This window comes from Pseudomassariella vexata, assembly GCF_002105095.1.
Source record: "Pseudomassariella vexata strain CBS 129021 chromosome Unknown BCR38scaffold_26, whole genome shotgun sequence".
Lineage (NCBI taxonomy): Eukaryota > Fungi > Ascomycota > Sordariomycetes > Amphisphaeriales > Pseudomassariaceae > Pseudomassariella > Pseudomassariella vexata.
In genome coordinates this window covers 273135-291100 of record NW_024467981.1, presented here as the reverse complement: position 1 = coordinate 291100, position 17966 = coordinate 273135, and the positions used below count along the sequence as shown (strand labels likewise).

The window sequence follows — 17966 nt, the reverse complement described above, 5'->3', positions numbered from 1 at the left end:
CCGAGAATGCCAAACTACGTATCTAAAACGAGCAACTATATAAAGAACTCGATAAATACGCTCCAGATATACGCCAGCCCGTCGAGCCAGACCCGAATAAAGTATTCGTTAACTTATCAGCGATCCGAACAGCCCAGGACAAGCGAAATAAGCGAATACGGCCTATTTTACCGGATAAGCAGTTAGAAATTGATACTTTTCTCGAAGGAAGGGACCCTCCTAAAAAGAGGGCTCGAAAGAATATATCTAAGTCTTCGGACACTTAAATTATTATTATTAAATACGCCGTAGGCTCGAAGCTCCCGGTATCTCTACTAGTACTCCCGTATGTCAAACCGTGCCCTAATGGCTGGACTAAATACATACGCTGCGTCGTCGGTTCGCCCTATTGGCGACTGCGTTGCATTCACTACCATACTACGTTGGTTCTCAACCTACCAACAAAGTCCCCCCTGAGAAGATCGATGCTATCTGGGCCTTGAAGCTGTCCGACCCGTCCCTAGCAGCCACCTTACAATAGTCCCACTAACTACTGGTTCTCCTGTTGCCGTTGCGAGGTCTCTGCGAGAGTATAGTGGCCGTGGTGCGATAGCGGCCCGTAATCGTTCCCTCGGTCCTTCCAACAGCCCGCAAAAGAGGATTACGTGCTCTGCCGTCTCAGGGGCGTCGCCACAGTGGCATAGCGGCGAGTACACGCCAAAAGCCCCTGTCTTGAATAAGAAGGCTGCTAGTCCTATTTTTTTCGTCCTGATCTGGCACAGCGTAGACGCTTCCAGTCGGTTCAGGCCGAAATACTTGCCCCCTTTCGGTATCTGCATCGAAGGGCCCTCCGGTTCCTCAGCGATGGCGCGTCGCTGGCGATCGTGATGCTCTGCTCCGGTGAGCCATCTCTTCCTCCAGTGGCCGAGGAGGGCAGCCGGGACCTCCTTTTCCTCACTCATCCACTCGGAGCCCCGGGCCTCCTTCTCCATAGTGTACCCTGCCGGTCGGAGTAGCTGCGACGCCTGCTTCCTCTTCGCCGGCCTATCCTGCCGGAGTATATGTGACGGTTTAGCGCTCGCGCTGCGAAGCAGATTTCTCTTCCCGCTAAGCCGTAGCCGTTCTTCAAACTTAGCAGCCCGGGCACTAAGATAGAGGTCTAGTGGCGGGATTGCTGCTTCTGCTTCCAGGTGGCGAACCGGCGTCGCTTTGTGGGCGCCACAGACTACCCGGAGGCACTCGTTCTGTATCCCCATCAGGCTCTTAGCTGGCCCTGCCGGTTCCTCACTTACAGTATGCCACACAGTCGCCCCGAAGGCGATCGCGCTACGGATAACCATCGTATATAACAGCCTCGCCCGTATAAGATCGCAGCCCCACGACATATTGACTAGCTTTGTCGGGGCTGGCTTTTGAGTTGCCATTTTTGTTTTAACACGCTCAACATGGGCGTGCCACGTCAGTTTGCGGTCGAACCAGACTCCTAGGAACCTCGCTGAGACTACCGGCGACACTGTGGCGTCCCCAAGGCGAATAATTTGCGGCAAGGGCTCTCGGGCCCTAGTAAAGTGCACTAGCTCACTCTTGTCAGGGGCGAACTCCATCCCGTGCCTCACCGCCCACCGCTGACACGTAGCCCATGCGCCCTCCAACCGGCGGCAGGTCGTGTCTGGATTGGTGCCGACGCTTAGCAGGTTCGTGTCGTCCGCGAACCCGACTACTAAAAGTAGTGGGTGCTGCTCCGCTAGCTCCTCGTACAGCGTTGAAATGTATAATATAAACAGTATCGGGGATAGCGGTGACCCCTAGGGGACGCCAGCTCGTAGGGGGATTGGCTCTGACTCCTTGCCATCGAACCGGAGGCCTACCGTCCTATCCTCCACGAAGCTGCGTACCCACTCCTGAACCCACTCCGGGTAGCCTTTCCGGGCTAATATGGAAATCAGCCGTCTGTAATTGACCGTATCGAATGCCCCCTTGATGTCTAGCTGTAGCAGCGAGGCGATGCCCCCGCGTCTCCACGCCGTATAGACCACGTCCTCAACTATACGTATTGCCAGTTCGGTGGACCTCCCAGCGCGGTTACCCATTTGGCCGTTTGGTAGCAGGCCGGCCGCCTCAGCTACTTTGGTGATACGCTGGCTCATCGCCGTCTCTATTACCTTCCCTACCGTGCTAAGCAGGGCAATGGGGCGCCAGCCGCCAGGGGTCTGCTTCTGAGCTGTCGTTTTATTAGGCTTAGGGATAACAACCACCCTCGCTGAGCGGAAGCGCTCCGGGTAGTACCCCAGCCTAAAGCTAGCTGTTGCCAGATCCGCTAGGATCTCCCATAGGGGTTCACCGCAGGCCTTTAGCAGGCCAGTGGGGATCAGGTCGTCGCCGGGAGCCTTCCGAGCAGCCGTTCCTTTGATGATAGACTCGATATCCATTGTGGTCACCTCCCTAGGGACGTTCAGCTCTGGTCTCGTCTGTAATAGGCCGCGATCGAGGTCCGATAGATCTATACACGGGTCTGGGAAGAACCTCTCAGCTAGTAATTTTGCCTTCTCATCATGTGTACGTGCCGTAAGCGTGTCGCCGGCGTCCCTCCGGAGATCTGGCAAGCCGTGGGCCTCAGGGGGGGCCCAGCTCCGTAGCCTAGCCCACCTCTGCAGTGCCCACAGGCTTTTGTGATCCTTCGCCGTCCCCTCGAGCTTCTCGTGCCAGCTACGCGTCTGCGCTTCGCTGATTTCGAGCCGTTGTTTTTGGCCGGCTCTTGTATATTCGTCCCAGTTGGTCTGCGACCTTGCCTGGAGGTAGTCCCGCCGTCGTCTCTTCGTCTCAGCGCAAGCCTTGCTAACCTGCGGGCACCACCACGGGACCCCAGCGCCTCGGCCAACGGTGCGTCTCGGGACCGCCACGTCGGCGATCTCTTGGAGGTTCCGGATAACCCAGTCAACAGCCTGGTCCAACTCCGTTATCGTCTCAACCGGCAAATAATTCATAAATCTCTGGCTTGATTCGGCTACGATGAGCCACTTATCCGCCATCGCCCAGTTCCACCCTTCGACACTGCGGCGGCCCTCCTTGACTGCTTCCCCGTTGGATATTACCCTAATCACTTGCGCTCTGTGGTCTGAGCCCTCTAGGCCCGGGTCCCCATCGTAATCAATCCTAGCCCCTTTCGTCACCCAGGCTAGGTCGATAGTTGAGTCTCGTTGTTTGTGCCTTTGCCGTGTGATTTCCCCGAACGGCGTAACGAGCTCTAATCGCCAGCGTTGCGCAAACTCCACTACGTTGTCGCTGCCCCGTGACGACCGTCCGTGGACGTCCCACAGCGGGTGATGTGTATTGAAGTCCCCTACGAGGACCTGAGTCCCCTCCGGCGCCCCATTAGGGAGGTCTTGGAGCGGGCTGACCCAGCGGCTCCCGGTCTGGTTTGGTGAATAGATAGACCAGATTGTAAGGGCGTCCGGGCCTACCCCGAACGTAATACTGCTCCAGTCCATCCCGGTACGGGGTCGCAACGTAGCCACGTCGTATCGTTTATGGACATATAGCGCAGCTCTGACACTTAAATTAAGTATGTTGCGTATATAAATAATAACGTAGTCCACGGTCCAATTGCACACTTCGGCAGATTTTCGTACGCTACCACTTTGACCTGCGGTTTTTCACCACATAACTATGGTTGGTTCTTGGAATGAAAGTGATATGATTCTAGCATTACATGCGCTTCAATCTGATCCAAAATTAAGTGTACGTCGCGCTGGTCAGATCTATAACGTACCTTTTAGAACCCTTGCGTATCGACGCGACGGTAAAACCGCTCGAGCGATTACGCGATCGCCAACGCAAAAGTTGACTCCTTCCGAAGAAGAGGCAATCATACGAAATATAACCGACCTAGATTCGCGAGCATTTCCTCCCCGATTGAGTGGTGTTGAAGATATGGCCAACCGATTACTTCGAAGTCGCGACGCGGGACGCGTCGGCGTCAACTGGGCCTCGAGCTTCGTAAGACGACAACCAGACCTCTGGACGCGTTTAAATCGAAGGATAGACTATCAGAGAGTCCTCTGCGAAGACCCCGATGCGTATCGCGCGTGGTTTGACCTGGTACGGAATACAATTGCGAAATACGCGATCCAGGAGGAGGATATCTACAACTTCGACGAGACCGGTTTTGTGATGGGCCAAATCTCGTCGGAAATGGTCGTGACGACTTCTGATCGGCGCGGAAGGCCTAGATCAGCCCAGCATGGAAATCGGGAATGGGTTACAGTTATTCAAGGCGTTGGGTCGTCCGGTGATGCCCTCCCTCCGTACATCATTTTCGCCGGCAAAACCCACCTCTCGTCATGGTACGAAAACAGCCCATTACCGCCTGATTGGGTTACTAAAAATGGCTGGACTATGAACGAGAGAGGCAAAGATTGGATAAAACACTTCGATCATCACACCAAGTCTCGTACGAAAGGTACTCATCGCCTATTGATCCTCGACGGTCACGAAAGCCATTACTCGACCGATTTCGAGGTATATTGCAAAGCTAACAATATCGTCACGCTTTGTATGCCTCCTCATTCGTCGCATAAGCTCCAGCCTCTTGATGTTGGTTGTTTTCGCGGGTTAAAAAGAGCGTGCGGAAAAGAAACCGAAGATCTCATGCGAGCACATATAAGTCATATCTCGAAAGAAGACTTTTTACCGGCGTTTTTAAACGCGTACAACACAACTTTCACGGTTTCAAATATCCAAGGAGGTTTCCGAGGGGTAGGAATAGTTCCGTACGATGCAGATTATGTCATATCACAGCTCGATGTGAAATTACATACGCCAACACCTCCGGGTAGCTCGGCTGGTCTCCCCGTCCCTTAGGAATCAAAGACTCCGAACAACCCAACCGAAGCCCAATCACAAACCGATTATGTGAAAAACAGGATTGTACGACATCAAAATAGCCCACCAACGTCAATTTTTGCTGGAATAGATCAGATTGCGCGAGGTACAACGAAGATTATGCATCGGCTTGCCCTTTTAGAAGGCGAGGTCGAATGACTTCGAAAGGCAAATGAGACCTTAAGTCGACGTCGCCGTGCGAAGAAAAAACAGCTACAGAGTGGAGGGTCACTTCGTATACAAGCTGGACAGGACCTACAGTCTCAACGAGAGGTTGATGGGCAGTTACATGACGAATTTCGTCAAATTGGTGGTCGGACGAGGCGGCGAATTGCGCGTGTACGGCGCTATAGAATCTGCGGCGAGGCCGGACATAATGCGCGCACTTGTGGAAATGATGTAGAGACGTCTGAAGATAACGATTCTGAGTAGTTTCAATTGATGATAGGCGTTGTGGTTGAATTAACTTATACATTGTCGTATAAGGTCTGCCAAAGTGTGCAATTGGACCGTGGACTACGTTATGAACGAAGTATTTAGGTTGATTCAGTTAGACCTGCAAAATGGGCGTGCATGCAAAAAGCTGGTCAATGCGGTTAGTATATCATGAATTTGTGTGTTGCTGATGCTTTGGAGAGACATCGGCAACAATGTGCAACTATACCCTTGTTATGTTGAAGAATTACTAATATTACTACTTACAGTGACTGACTTGCATACTCCCCTCCATTATGATCAGAATTTACTATTGTTGATTAACCGACCTCAGTGACCCTAGGGGGCAATCATGGTCGCCAAATAAAATGACAGTTGCATGGAAGCTTCTCTGACTTTCTTAAGAAGGTAATAGAGTCATACAAAGCCAATTACTGACATTTTCAGCTTGCACCATTGCCGAAAAGTGCAGGGTTCTGTTGGACCGCACCAGCCTTCGACTTCCACCGGTGTTTTTTTTCTTTTTTTCCTTCTTTTGTTTACCGCTACTACAGCCAATTGACTGATAATGGATGACCCTGAGCACCAAACCCTAGGCAACGACCAACTGTTAGAACTTCGGGAGCGAAATCTCGGGTGTATCAGGAAATGACTCAAGCGTGCAGCTAAAAGGTAACCTTTTCTGTACTTAAGGCCCTTATGGGCCACCTTCGCTTCTTTGGAATTGGAGGGATCAGAGACACACTCAATTACATGTTTTGTTAGAGCTTGCAATAAGTCCGATAGTCCCGACTTGGGGTACGGAGACTCCAGCGGAATCACCTACGAACATTGTGGTGCTGACTCAGATTCGAAATTATTTTCTATTCGTTGTCGATGAAACACACCGGGAAGAGAGTGTTCCACGATCCCTCGCCGAAGTATTGGTTAGTGAATGCTGAGGGTGGGCGTCCTAGACCAAATCTATTTCCGAGTTGTTGGTCGATATATAATCGCGAAGGCTCGCGTTAAGGCTCGATTACTCTTGACCTCTCCGACCGGTCTGTAGCATCGCAGGTTCGAATTCGTCTTCCCCCACGCCCTGGGTCGGTTCTAGTCATTCCGCACATACCACCATGACTTGTCTCATATGGTCTTGTACCCTTCCAAGCATTGATTCTTATATATATAGTAGTCTAGCAATACAAGCAAAGCATGATTCGCTCTTATTGCATGTTGCATGCTTCAAACGCATCAAAGATTTGTGATTGCTGAGTGGTGTGTTTTCCCACAGCTCACTATTTGCATCAGCAAATGCTCAACTCACGTTCAATATTGAATTGGTTGAGAACTTTATCATTCATGTTTATAAGATAAATCTTGGTGTTTCTTTTGCCATGGAATGGGAATAACTCTGGAAACATACTTTAGTATTCCAAATGCCCCCGACTACAAGACAGGACCATGAACCAGCAAAAAGGTGTCCTCTAATTTAAGTAACGTGGTTTAACACCGAGTCGCGCATATCACCGAGTCGCGCACTTTTTCAACTTTTCCAACCTTTTGACTTCAACACTTATTTCCTCAACAACAACACCATGTCAGTTCAAACCCAAGAAGCCAAAATCAACCTTGCCATCGAAGCTATCCGATCGACCAAAAATATGAGCCAACGTCGAGCAGCAAAGCTATACGGTGTACCCGAGACCTCACTCCGTGACAGAATCCACGGTCGCACCCCACGTACCGAATCTGGCCGAATAGCGCACTACTCGCCAAGATAGAGGAAAGAGCTATTGTTCAGCATGTACTTGACCTAGATTTGAGAGGGTTTCCTCCCCGGCTAGAGGGTGTGGAAGATATGGCCAATTCCATTCTTGCGACGCGGGGTACCCGACGCGTCGGCAAGCGCTGGGCGCATCGCTTTGTAAAGCGAACCCCAGAGTTACAGACGCGTTTTTCTCGCTCGTATGACTTCCAGAGGGCCCTCTGCGAGGATCCAAAGATTATTGAGGACTGGTTCCGGCTTGTATCGAATATGAGGGCCAAATACGGGATCCAGGACTGCGATATGTGGAACTTCGACGAGACGGGCTTTATGATGGGCGTTATTCAACGCTCGATAGTCGTTACCTCGTCTGAACGTAATGGTAGAGGCAAGAAGGTCCAGCCAGGTAACCGGGAATGGGCCACGGCGATTACCTGTGTCAATTCGGAGGGTCGCGACATCCCGCCATTTCTGGTAATTCAAGGGAACTATCACCTTGCTAATTGGTATACTGAGGGGGACCTACCAGCCGATTGGGTAGTCAAACCGAACGAAAACGGGTGGACGAACAACGAGACTGGTCTAGACTGGATCAAACATTTCAACAAGCACACTATCTCGACCAAAAGAGGCGTGTATCGGCTGTTAGTATTGGACGGGCATGAGAGTCATACATCGGCCGATTTCGAGTCTTATTGCAAGTCTAACGGCATTATTACTATCAGTCTGCCCCCGCACTCGTCTTATCTAACCCAGCCACTTGATGTCGGGTGCTTTGGGGTCTTGAAACGTATATACGGTCGAGAGATTGATATATTTATCAAGTCCCATATTAACCACATTACTAAGGTCGAGTTCTCTATCGCCTTTAAGGAGGCTTATTTAAAGACAATAACCGACAAAAATATCAAGGCAGGGTTTCGAGGGGCCGGCCTAGTCCCCCACAACCCTGAAGCCGTTATCTCGAAGCTGGATGTTAGGATTCGGTCGCCTACACCCGTTAGCCCCTCTCTTCTAGATGCTGACCCTTGGGTTTCGCAAACGCCAAATAACCCGACAGAGGCTCTCTCGCAGTCCGATTTTGTCAATCGCCGAATCGCCAGGCATCAGGGAAGCTCTCCGACCCCAATTTCTGATGCTGTTGGCCACCTTGCGAAGGGTATAACTCGATTAGCCCATGAGAATACCCTCTTGAAGGCTGAGTGCTCGACCCTTCGCAAGGCAAATGAGGCACTAACCAAGCGTCGGAGGGCAAAAAAATCGCGTGTACGGCAAGGAGGTGTACTTACTGTCGAGGATGCCCTGGACATTTTGGCCCGGAAGGACGCGGAGGCCCAGGTAAAGGAGGACAAGCGCTCTAGGGGGGGTAAAGAAAAGGCTGGTCCGTCGACTGTACGACGATGTAGTAAGTGTAAGAAGACCGGACATAATGTAAAGACTTGTCAGGTCGAACTATAATTGTCAGATGTATATAGCTCTGAATAAATTTCAATAAACTTTAGTCTGTTGTGGCTTTTTAATTGAACTTGAAATTATAGTGTGGTAAAAAGTGCGCGACTCGGTGTTAAACCACGTTAGAGTAGATTTTACTCTGATCAAAATAGTTTGTATAAATTTCGGTAATACCAGGCCACGATCTAGACTTTGATAAGCAATGTACGTAGAAGCTCGGGTTGTGCTATCAAAGTCGATGCATTGGATTCGGTATGAGCAGTGTACATCGGAACCCACTTCAATAACATGATGCACCTATATACAATATCGGACCCGCTACGTTTGAAGGAAGCCTAGTTTCTGATCCCAAGGGAATATGGCGATGGCTTCTGAACAGCTCTGCTCACGGTTGACCTAAATTCTTGAAGTAACAAAATGATCGTTTACAAATATGTGGACTTTCGAGCAACTTGGCCCGTTACAAGACGCTCATCCCGCGTCAGCTACTTGATATTCATGCGGCTCCGCTTTCATATACTACTGCATTGCATACTGCCAAGCAACCACATGCCATAAGCTGAGTAATTTTCCACCAGTCACATCAGTCCCCGCGCATAATGGGCTACAACTGACCCGAAAACTGCCGCAGAACAGTATTTTCAACGTTGTTGACCACTGAACAAAGAAAATAAACGCAAAGATCAAGCACTTCATGATGTCTCTATCCGACCACACACAAGACCTAATAACCTCCCTCGCAAAGGCGAAGCTAGTCCCAGGATCAGCAGCTGGTCTCATACCGGAGAACTTCACCCCGACAACCCAGTTGGGCGTCTCTTTCGCGGGAAAGGCCGTGGAAGTGGGCAACTTCTTCTGCGCAGGCGAGTGCAAGCAGCCACCGTCAATCTCGTTCGCGGCTGAACCTGATGCATTACCCAAGATGTCCTACACACTTATCTTGGCTGACCCCGATGCACCAACCCCAGATGATCCCAAGTTCGCCTTCTGGCGGCATTGGGTAGTGCCTGGGCTGCATCCGCTGAGTGGCGAGAATACGGTTGTCGCTGAGACAAAGCCGGCGTTGACTGCATACCTTGGCCCTGGGCCGAAAGATGAGTACGTTTTTCGCCGCTTCTGGATTGTGAACGAATGGGCCGTGCTAATTGACTCCATAGGTCCAAGCCCCATCGATACCTCTTCCTCCTGTTCAGGGAGCCAGAAAGTCTAGATCTTTCCAAAGAAGATGTTGGTGGCGAGGAGTTTGTGCAGAGGCGGTCTTTCAAACCTGCTGAGTTTGCGGAGACGCATGGTCTGCGCTTGGTTGCCGCGAACTGGATGACCTGCGCTGGCGATGGGTGGACGGAATGATCCCTGGTTCCTGAAAGGTACTTGAGTCTTGAGGCTATAAAAAGCGATGGCATACTGTGCTCATTGAGAATTTATCTAATTATCCGAGCTCAAAGCATGAAATGACACCGAAAGACTTCTGTAATGGAGCCAACATGTAGCTAGTGTTGTCATGATGAGCAGTAGCTCGCCCCCCAACCACTTTGGCTTGTCATACAAGTTCTCATGCAAGTCGCCAGGTATGGTCGCATCAAAATAAGAGTCGGATTATATATAATCTCTAGAAAGGCCCTCGAGCCATCTTTCAACCCCAAGCTCGCAAGTACCTTGCCTAGATCCGTGAAGCTAGGTTCCAAGGGCTCGGCGCATGGTGACCAAGTGCTTCAGGGATGACGTCCAGGAAGCCAGAGGTTTTCCTTTGCTGGAAAAGACCACTTTCTTCCCGGTTGCTTGATTGGCGGCCTCATCAGCGTCTTCGACACCCTCGTCCTCACTGTACTCCGCCGGATATGAGCTATGGTGAGGCCGGGGTCATGAGACCTATCATGGGGTTCAACGACGAGAAGAGGCCTCAGTTCACCTGATGGAAGGCAAAGGGCTTTATGCGGCTGGGAAAAAGGAGTTGGATAGATAATTTACACCGGGTCTAAGTGTCAATAGAAATCAAATAAATACTTTGATCAGTTACAATCCTAGGGTTTTGGAATACGAACCTGCCAATGGCGCATCGCCTTTCTATTTAAGATTATCCATACGAAATAACCATAAGCTTATTAGTCCCGGATATCTTATGTTCAGAAGACGTATTGCAGTATTATGGGGCATGATATTTGAGCTCTTCGACTTCGCATGAACCTATGTTAATAACTTTCGTAGAATAGCCTTCTTTTAGACTCATAGCTTTAGAAACATAGTCTTTCTTCATTTGAAACGAGACTGTCCTATATACTGTGTTATATCCTCAAGACGCTTCAACGGCTTCATGTATATTGCTAATCTAGGCTACAAGCCTACCATTGAGAACAAGAATAATAACTGAGTATGCAGCAATGCGAGCCGGAAAACAATACTAGACCACGGGAAGCACGACACTCCGGGCTTGTATATAAATCAACGCCTTTTAGTTCCAAGCTCATGTGGCACCCTGAACATGTACTGGAGTGTAAGTGATTTGACTTTGGGCTATGCTTGATCACGATTTGTTGCTTGATTTACACAAGCAAGGAAATGGCCAGCCTGAACTGTGTGGTCTGGACGACATTCTCGGTTAATTCAAACTCAAAACACTTGGTAAGGCGCATCCGTAATTTTCGTTGCAGCCAGAAACAAACATCTTTATCTTCTTATACCTTGTTTATGTTATGACCTCGTATTTTCATGTTCAGTCGACATCCTCACATCATTTGATTCTGGGGAGATTCGTGACTAGCTTGGCCCAACCAGTATAAGACTATTTTACTCACATTTGGAATATGATGCTGATGACTTTCAAATCATGGCACAGCTTCACCTCATGCTATGAAGGCTCCTAGAATGTTCTGCTCGGTTGATATAGCACATGGCAAGATTAAAGCCACGTACTCAATGACCAGTAGAACATCTCACGAGGGATTCCACATCGCGGTTCGTTCCGAAGTTACCAACTGTCGTACTAGAACGATGGCTCCACGAATCCAACACGATATCGGGATGCTGATATCCAATGCTACTAGGTTCATACTACTGAATGAATTCTCATGATTGTATGTATGTTGTATGTTAGTCTTTTGAGTCACCATGGGTCGAACAGCTGCCCCTTGCGAACCATGAGGTGATGAATACCCACATTTCCTACTTATGTGAGCAACGATGGCACGACCATGAAGCAAATGCAATTCATGATTGGCAGTCTGCAAAGCTTCGTTAATCTGTAGAACGACTACGGTGACCCAGGTGATGCAGCACAAGTCACCTAGGCATTGATCTGAACATTCCAGCAAGTAGAAGTGATCACCTTCAGGGGTAATACTGAGTAACTGATGAGAGACATGGCATGGTCCGAATATGAATATGGCAACGCCACCTACCTTCTTCTATCGCCCAGGGTCTTGATCTTATCTGAAATATATCTATGCCTCCCAACCTTCTGACCGCTTGATGACCAGCCACACTCCTCTGCACCGTTTCATTTCTTGTAAGACATGGTGAGTTTCTGCTCTTTGAAGTCGCTGCATAAGGGCCTGGTACTCACCACGGCAACCTGACAACTCGAGTGACAACCTCGTCACTCATGCCCCATCCCAGATACCGAACGATGCGCAAAGAAGCTCGAGGCTCCTGTCCCCTTTGGAGGATGCACGAGGTTAAAGTCTCCCAGTCAGAGGCCGGCAAGGCGGGTTTTGGCCGGTGCAGCCATTGACCCCCATCGCCTGAGTCTGTTCCAGAATCTGGGATACCCACGACTTGCCGCTTGATATCAAAAATAACATGTAGTTCACAGATCGAGCTCAAGACGGCGATTCCTTGGCAATTTCTCCCTCCGAAGATCGACGCCAGTGGATGGTTGTGTTGGTGAAGGCTGGGTAGAATTCTTCGTCTTGGGGAAATTTGGCCTTGTCACAAGCCTCATCCAGCTCCTTCATCTTGGCCCAATCAAGGCTGCCACAGCTGTGTGGATGTCAGTTCAACACATCTTGACAACTATAGAAACGCCCTGAGGCCCCTGATAGTCGTGTTGCGGGCACTTACCTCTCCCAAGTGTCGTAATCCGTCCCAACAAACATGGCCGGAACGCATTTCTCGATGGCGCGCGAGTAGATACCGCGGTACAGGTGAATGCCTACTAACAGGCTGTTTTCCGTAACCATTTCGAACCCGGCGGGAGTATCGACAATTTGGCAATCGAACTCTGAAAGGAACTCCTTGTCGGTCTCAGAGAAGCAGGGGTCTTGAAAGTAACACTGAACAGGCCCCTTGCTTTGCTCCCGAAGAGATTCCACCATGGTGACGAAGGCAGCAAATTGCACATGCGCTCGCCTCTTTGACTGCCACGACCCATCGGCGGGATCGAAAGAGCCAAGTCCCAAACATATGGCCTTGGCGACTGGAGGATACAAACATTGGGAAGCCATCAGCTCCTTGAGACGGCGATAGCTAGACGACTCCAGCCACTGCTTCTTGATTCGCTCATGATCTGATTGGACCTGAGCGACTGACAGGCCCGAGGATTCGGTGCCTTGTCTCAACGGAACGGAGGGTGGCCGGCGGAGCTGAGTCGCGGCCTTCTTCTTGGCCCCATTGGTTCTTTTGCTTGACACAAACGTCCAAGCTTCCTGCTCACCTGTTGGCTGATCAATCGATGTTGACGTCATTATGAATTGCCTCGTAAGCTCGGGTGCCGCAGTTTATTCTAAAGGCTGCAGTGTTGCCGTCTCAAGCGTCCCGTCAGGATCACTGGAATAGGACGGATGATTCGATGGTCGCTTAAGGATGGCTTCTTCTGAGGGTGTCAATGCGGCTCCGTGGACGACTAAACATGTCGACAAGAATCAAGGGGTATCCTACATCAAGCGACGCCTTGAGAACAGAGGGACTAGCCGATCATTCGCAATTCCAACCACATGGATCTTCGAAATCTTTGAACATGAGATTGAATATCTTCAAAATCAAGACTTGCCCCGCCATGGCCGAATATTTGCCGATGGGCCATGCTCCCTCCATGCTTCTAAAATGAGAGCGTGAAGTGGAATCTTGAAGAAAGCCTGACTCAGACATTTGCGACACAGCAGGTCGATACAGCAGGTCGACACAGCAGGTAACCATAGCAAAATCTCTCACTTTGTTCCGTCATTCTTGTCAACCTGCACCAGAAATATCCCTTCTTCGGTGGTGTTACCCCCGGAGGCAAATTTCTCCATCTGACATGCCTTGACTGGCACATTTGTCAACGGCGCAGGAAGCCGCGCAAGGTAACATCTGAGGACCTTTTTTTGGCCTGCAGTTGGCAGGTACAGCAGGTGCAAAAACCAACATGGAACCGCCCTTAGACCAACAACTCGAGACCCGACCATGCTTGCCTACCGTCAAGGTGTCGGTCAGCAAGCTATGAGGGTTACCTCATGCATGCAATCAGCAGGCAGCAGTCGTGGAAGGTTACGTCGGTGGTCGTGGCCGACTTTAACAGCTACCCAACGACCTGATCCTACACCTGGAATCCGAGCTAAAGGTCGGGCTGCTCTGCGCGAGGAAGTTTGCTTTTCAATCTTCGTTTTCGACGCGGCAGAGCAACGAAACATGCCTTCACCGAGGCGCGATGCGTGGAGACCAATTTTGCATCAGCGATGTTGCGGCGCCTTTGCATCAGCCCGGAACCTAAGCTGCAGTCAGTGCCATTTCAAATGACCCACCAGCCTGCTTCGTCTAGCGGCAGATGAAGTAGCATCTGCTTCTGTACTATATAACCAACTTCGAAATCGTCGCATTCGATGCCTTCCTCGCTGGCAAGAAACCAAGAAACAAGGGAATGTGGTCAGATGGAGCTACTGCGTACTGCATGAGTGGGCTGAACGGCATCAAGAACCCACGCACACGGCCATCGGGGGTGGCCAAAAATACACCCCACCAAACCACGACTGCCCTCTCACATTGGCTCCCAAACTTGTCGCCGGCGCTTATGCTATGCTATGCTACCTGCATCGTCCCACGCTTCTCACCACTCACGGAACTCGAGCCACGCTGCCCTTGCTGTGTAGCCCCGGAACTCCCCAGCCGTCGCTTCAGCCCATTGGTTACACTTCGGCGAATCAATGTCGTTGGCACTTTCATCCAGCGAGCCGCCCAGCCCGGTAAGCGTCCGCTGATTGGCCCCGCCCGATTAACGACATGGGACGGATCTTCGGCTGCACAACTGCGCACACCTCCCCGCCGTTTTGACTGGTCCGTCTGAGGCCAGAATGCCGCCCACGTTGATTGACCCTGCCCTCTTCGTCTAGCGGGGGCTGTCTTCTCCTCGATATTGGCCCTGCAGCTTCTCATGAGAAAATTGCCCATGCATGTCAGCGGTTGGTCGGTACGTAGACAGGCAAGCAGGTCCATATCTCCCATAATAATAATGCCTGCGCCAGCTCCTCAAGCGGCCTTCTTTCCCGCCATTTCCCCTTCTTCAGTGATTCCCACAGCCAAGATCGGTCCGGCACACTGCATATTATTACTGCCTTCTTGCATCTCTCAGCTACGACACCACGACGTACTGGAAAGAGCTTGCACAGTGAGCTGAATCGTGATCGAGTCGCCTTCTCCCACATTGAACAGCAAGGTGAAGTTTATTAAGACGTGTCCGTCGCAAACTACAAAGCACACAAGAGCACCGCAAGAGACAAGGACAGACGGATCGAAGGAATTGGTCGACACTTGACTCGGGTCGGAACTCGGGCTTCATCTTTTCTGGCCTTTGTCACCTACACATCAGCAAAATGCTGCCATCAGTATTCGTCACACTCGCCGCGGCGACGCTGGCATCAGCACACACCATTATCACGTATCCCGGATGGAGAGGAGACAACTTGATCACAAACGAGACCTTTCCCTACGGCATGCAATGGATGTATCCATGTAAGCGATAATATTTCTTCAATGTGGCCTGCCGCCGCTTCTCGATCTGCAACTCTGCAATGGATTCTGACCTGTGTATCTTAGGTGGTGGCATGGGCGTCACAACCAACCGTACCTACTGGCCGATAAACGGTGGAGCTATCGCGCTCCAGCCCGGCTGGTTCCAGGGCCATGCGACAGCATTCCTTTACATGAACATGGGATTCGGCACCGGCGGCCCTGACGGAGGACCTATCAACATGAGCTTCCCCATGGTGGCTCCGTTCCAGATTCTCGGCCCCAGCAAGAATCCCTACCCCGGCACCGTGTGTCTGCCGCAGGTGTCACCGCCGCCGAACATAACCATCAACGTTGGCGACAATGCCACGATCCAGGTGGTGGAACTGGCTGTTCACGGAGCTTCGCTGTTCTCGGTAAGTTAGATGCCCTTCTGGCACGATGTTGTGAAAGAGGCTAGGAAGCTAACCGTCTGGATAGTGCGTTGACATCACATTCGTTGAGCCACACGATGAGCGTCTCGCCCGTGTCAACGAAACCAACTGCTTCAACAGCACCGATATCGGTTTCGCCGATCTGTACACCATCACCACCAAGGCCATTGGCAGCACTGCCAATGCTACAACGAGCGGGGCCGGGGCTATCGCGGACTTAAGGTCCTCAAGCAGTTGGGCCTCGTGGCTAGGCTACGTGCCCATACTGGTTGGAGGCGTGTGGTACTTGCTGTAAGCCTAGAACTAAGAATGTAGACTTGCGGACGAACAGAACGGGGAAGCCGCCTAAGATGGCTGGATGAGCCCAAGGGGACATGGTCCTTCCCTCGCCAACGATAAGTGGGATGAAACGGTGTTAAGGAAATGTATATTGGCATCTATGTGGCGTTTGGAGATCCAGGTGCGGGGACGGTAATTTTTGTTTGCTGCCATTTTGGCCATCTTGTGAGGAACTCGGTTGTTTTCGACGATTAGGCGTCAGCAACAACTATCTATATACCACAGCAGGACACAGGTCTGCCGTACAAAATAGTAAAATATCCAATGAAGAGCGCAGACGTGAAGATGGGAGATGTCCGAAGGGGATAAAGGTCGCTAGACATGCTAGCCTGCTCCCAAGGTTCACCTTAGGAGGCAGTCTCCCCATCGCCCTTCCGCCGACGACAAGACCACCACGCCATCGTTACCATCTCGATGGAATTCCACCATGCAGCCGAACACTTCATGCCGCCCCGTACCTGCATTGGCGATACTCGAACCCACTGCCCAGTTGTCGAGTCGTTCCCCACCATGTCCAGCTAACGTGAACAGCTACATCCCTCTTTTTCTTTAGCTTGCGCATCCGCAAATCTCTTATGTGATCCAAATACCAAATCACACACCACAAACGCATCCCGTCCCAGCAGGCGCCGCACCACGTGTGGCCCCGACCAGCAGCGAGCCGTTTGTCGCACCTGCAGGCCTCGAAAGTGGCCGCCCCTTTCGCGGGCCAGTTCGCTGGGCTGCATCCATTTGATGTACGACAGACTGCTTTAAGGCTTGCCGCGTTCACCATGTTGACTATCATAAGGGAGTTCCATTTGAGTTTGAGAAGCTCGATTAGAGTTTCTGTTCCTGCAGATGAAGCTCCCAGGTTTATGCCGAGTGGCGTGGCATAGTGTGACACGATTGTGGATGGCCTGGGTACCTACGAACTCTAGTCGAGTAAATTGGCACCGTTGTTGATTGCGGAATGTGCTGATGCGTGTACAAGCGATCTTCCCTCCCACTTCCATCTGCGCTTCAGAAATCTCGAGTATATTTCGTTCCTCGTCGACTCTAGAGTGCAACAGTGATCACTATAACGTCAACTTCGGTATTTCGTTCAACTCGTCGAAAAGCAAGTAAGAACGATGAGACTTGGATGTGTTCCGAACCTTGCGGCGGCTGCTTGAAGCTTTCTCTATTGTCACTTGACAACACCACCTTCACAAGCTCCCTCAGACCTGCCGCCATCGAACGCGACAAGCAAAGAGCCGCTAAGGAAGGCTGTGATATCGATATCAACGGCAAGATGGTCATCTGGGCCACCTACTGCGAGATTTATGGATGGTAGATATACTCTGTTGCCACCCATTCACATCCCTTTCTGCGGCTACAGATGGACCCTGGAATACCTCGAGCGTACTAGGGGGTAAACGCGATATTGAGACAAGGAAATGTCTTCTTCATGATGAACCGCACACTCAGCCGACATCTGTGCTTCAAAGCTCCCGCGGCCACGATGGCAAGCTGGAAGTTCAGCTATTTCAATGACCTCCAGGCATCCGTAGCTCGGAGCAAGGTAAATACGGATCAACGAAATGATAATGTCGTGGAAATACCAATTGTAAACTGCTCCTGCTCAAGTAGAGAACTTAATTGGTGGTTCCTTCCGTACACATCTTAAGGCGCGTGTCACGACCAATAAGCGAGAAAAGACGTATCGGGTCATTGTTGTGTTTATTTGGTTTCTCTTTGGCGAGTCTACTCTAGTCATCATCTCGTTTATATCGGTCCGGTCGGGGTACGGATGTGTTGTGGTA

The 17966-nt window shown here is 50.8% G+C and overlaps 4 protein-coding genes across 4 annotated transcripts; 2 read left to right on the top strand and 2 right to left on the bottom strand.

Moving 5' to 3' along the window:
* Positions 1-9075: 9075 nt before the first annotated feature.
* On the top strand, positions 9076-10114 carry BCR38DRAFT_403158 (phosphatidylethanolamine-binding protein). Its single transcript, XM_040857790.1, has 2 exons — positions 9076-9592; positions 9652-10114. Exons 1-2 carry the CDS (start codon positions 9189-9191, stop codon positions 9842-9844), a joined length of 597 nt encoding a protein of 198 aa, XP_040709757.1. The 5' UTR covers positions 9076-9188; the 3' UTR covers positions 9845-10114.
* Positions 10115-12309: 2195 nt separating this feature from the next.
* On the bottom strand, positions 12310-13173 carry BCR38DRAFT_414872 (uncharacterized protein; the record flags this gene model as incomplete). The annotated part of the gene is made up of 2 exons (XM_040858980.1): positions 12310-12469; positions 12551-13173. 2 exons carry the CDS (start codon positions 13171-13173, stop codon positions 12310-12312), a joined length of 783 nt encoding a protein of 260 aa, XP_040709756.1.
* A 2100-nt stretch (positions 13174-15273) lies between these two features.
* BCR38DRAFT_356716 (uncharacterized protein) lies at positions 15274-16138 on the top strand (the record flags this gene model as incomplete). The annotated part of the gene is made up of 3 exons (XM_040857043.1): positions 15274-15412; positions 15497-15825; positions 15890-16138. The coding sequence occupies 3 exons, from the start codon at positions 15274-15276 to the stop codon at positions 16136-16138; spliced, it is 717 nt and encodes a 238-aa protein (XP_040709755.1).
* A 266-nt stretch (positions 16139-16404) lies between these two features.
* On the bottom strand, positions 16405-16728 carry BCR38DRAFT_123661 (uncharacterized protein). The gene has a single exon (XM_040853493.1). It carries the CDS (start codon positions 16692-16694, stop codon positions 16530-16532), a length of 165 nt encoding a protein of 54 aa, XP_040709754.1. The 5' UTR covers positions 16695-16728; the 3' UTR covers positions 16405-16529.
* Between the last annotated feature and the right edge of the window lie 1238 nt (positions 16729-17966).

What these genes read in the sequence shown, in the direction of transcription:
- BCR38DRAFT_403158 (XM_040857790.1), top strand. Translation starts at nt 9,189, where the DNA reads ATGATGTCTCTATCCGACCACACACAAGACCTAATAACCTCCCTCGCA. An exon ending in GGCCCTGGGCCGAAAGATGA is followed by an intron (nt 9,593 to 9,651) that starts GTACGTTTTTCG and finishes TTGACTCCATAG; the next exon opens with GTCCAAGCCCCATCGATACC.
- BCR38DRAFT_123661 (XM_040853493.1), bottom strand. Translation starts at nt 16,694, where the DNA reads ATGGTGGGGAACGACTCGACAACTGGGCAGTGGGTTCGAGTATCGCCA.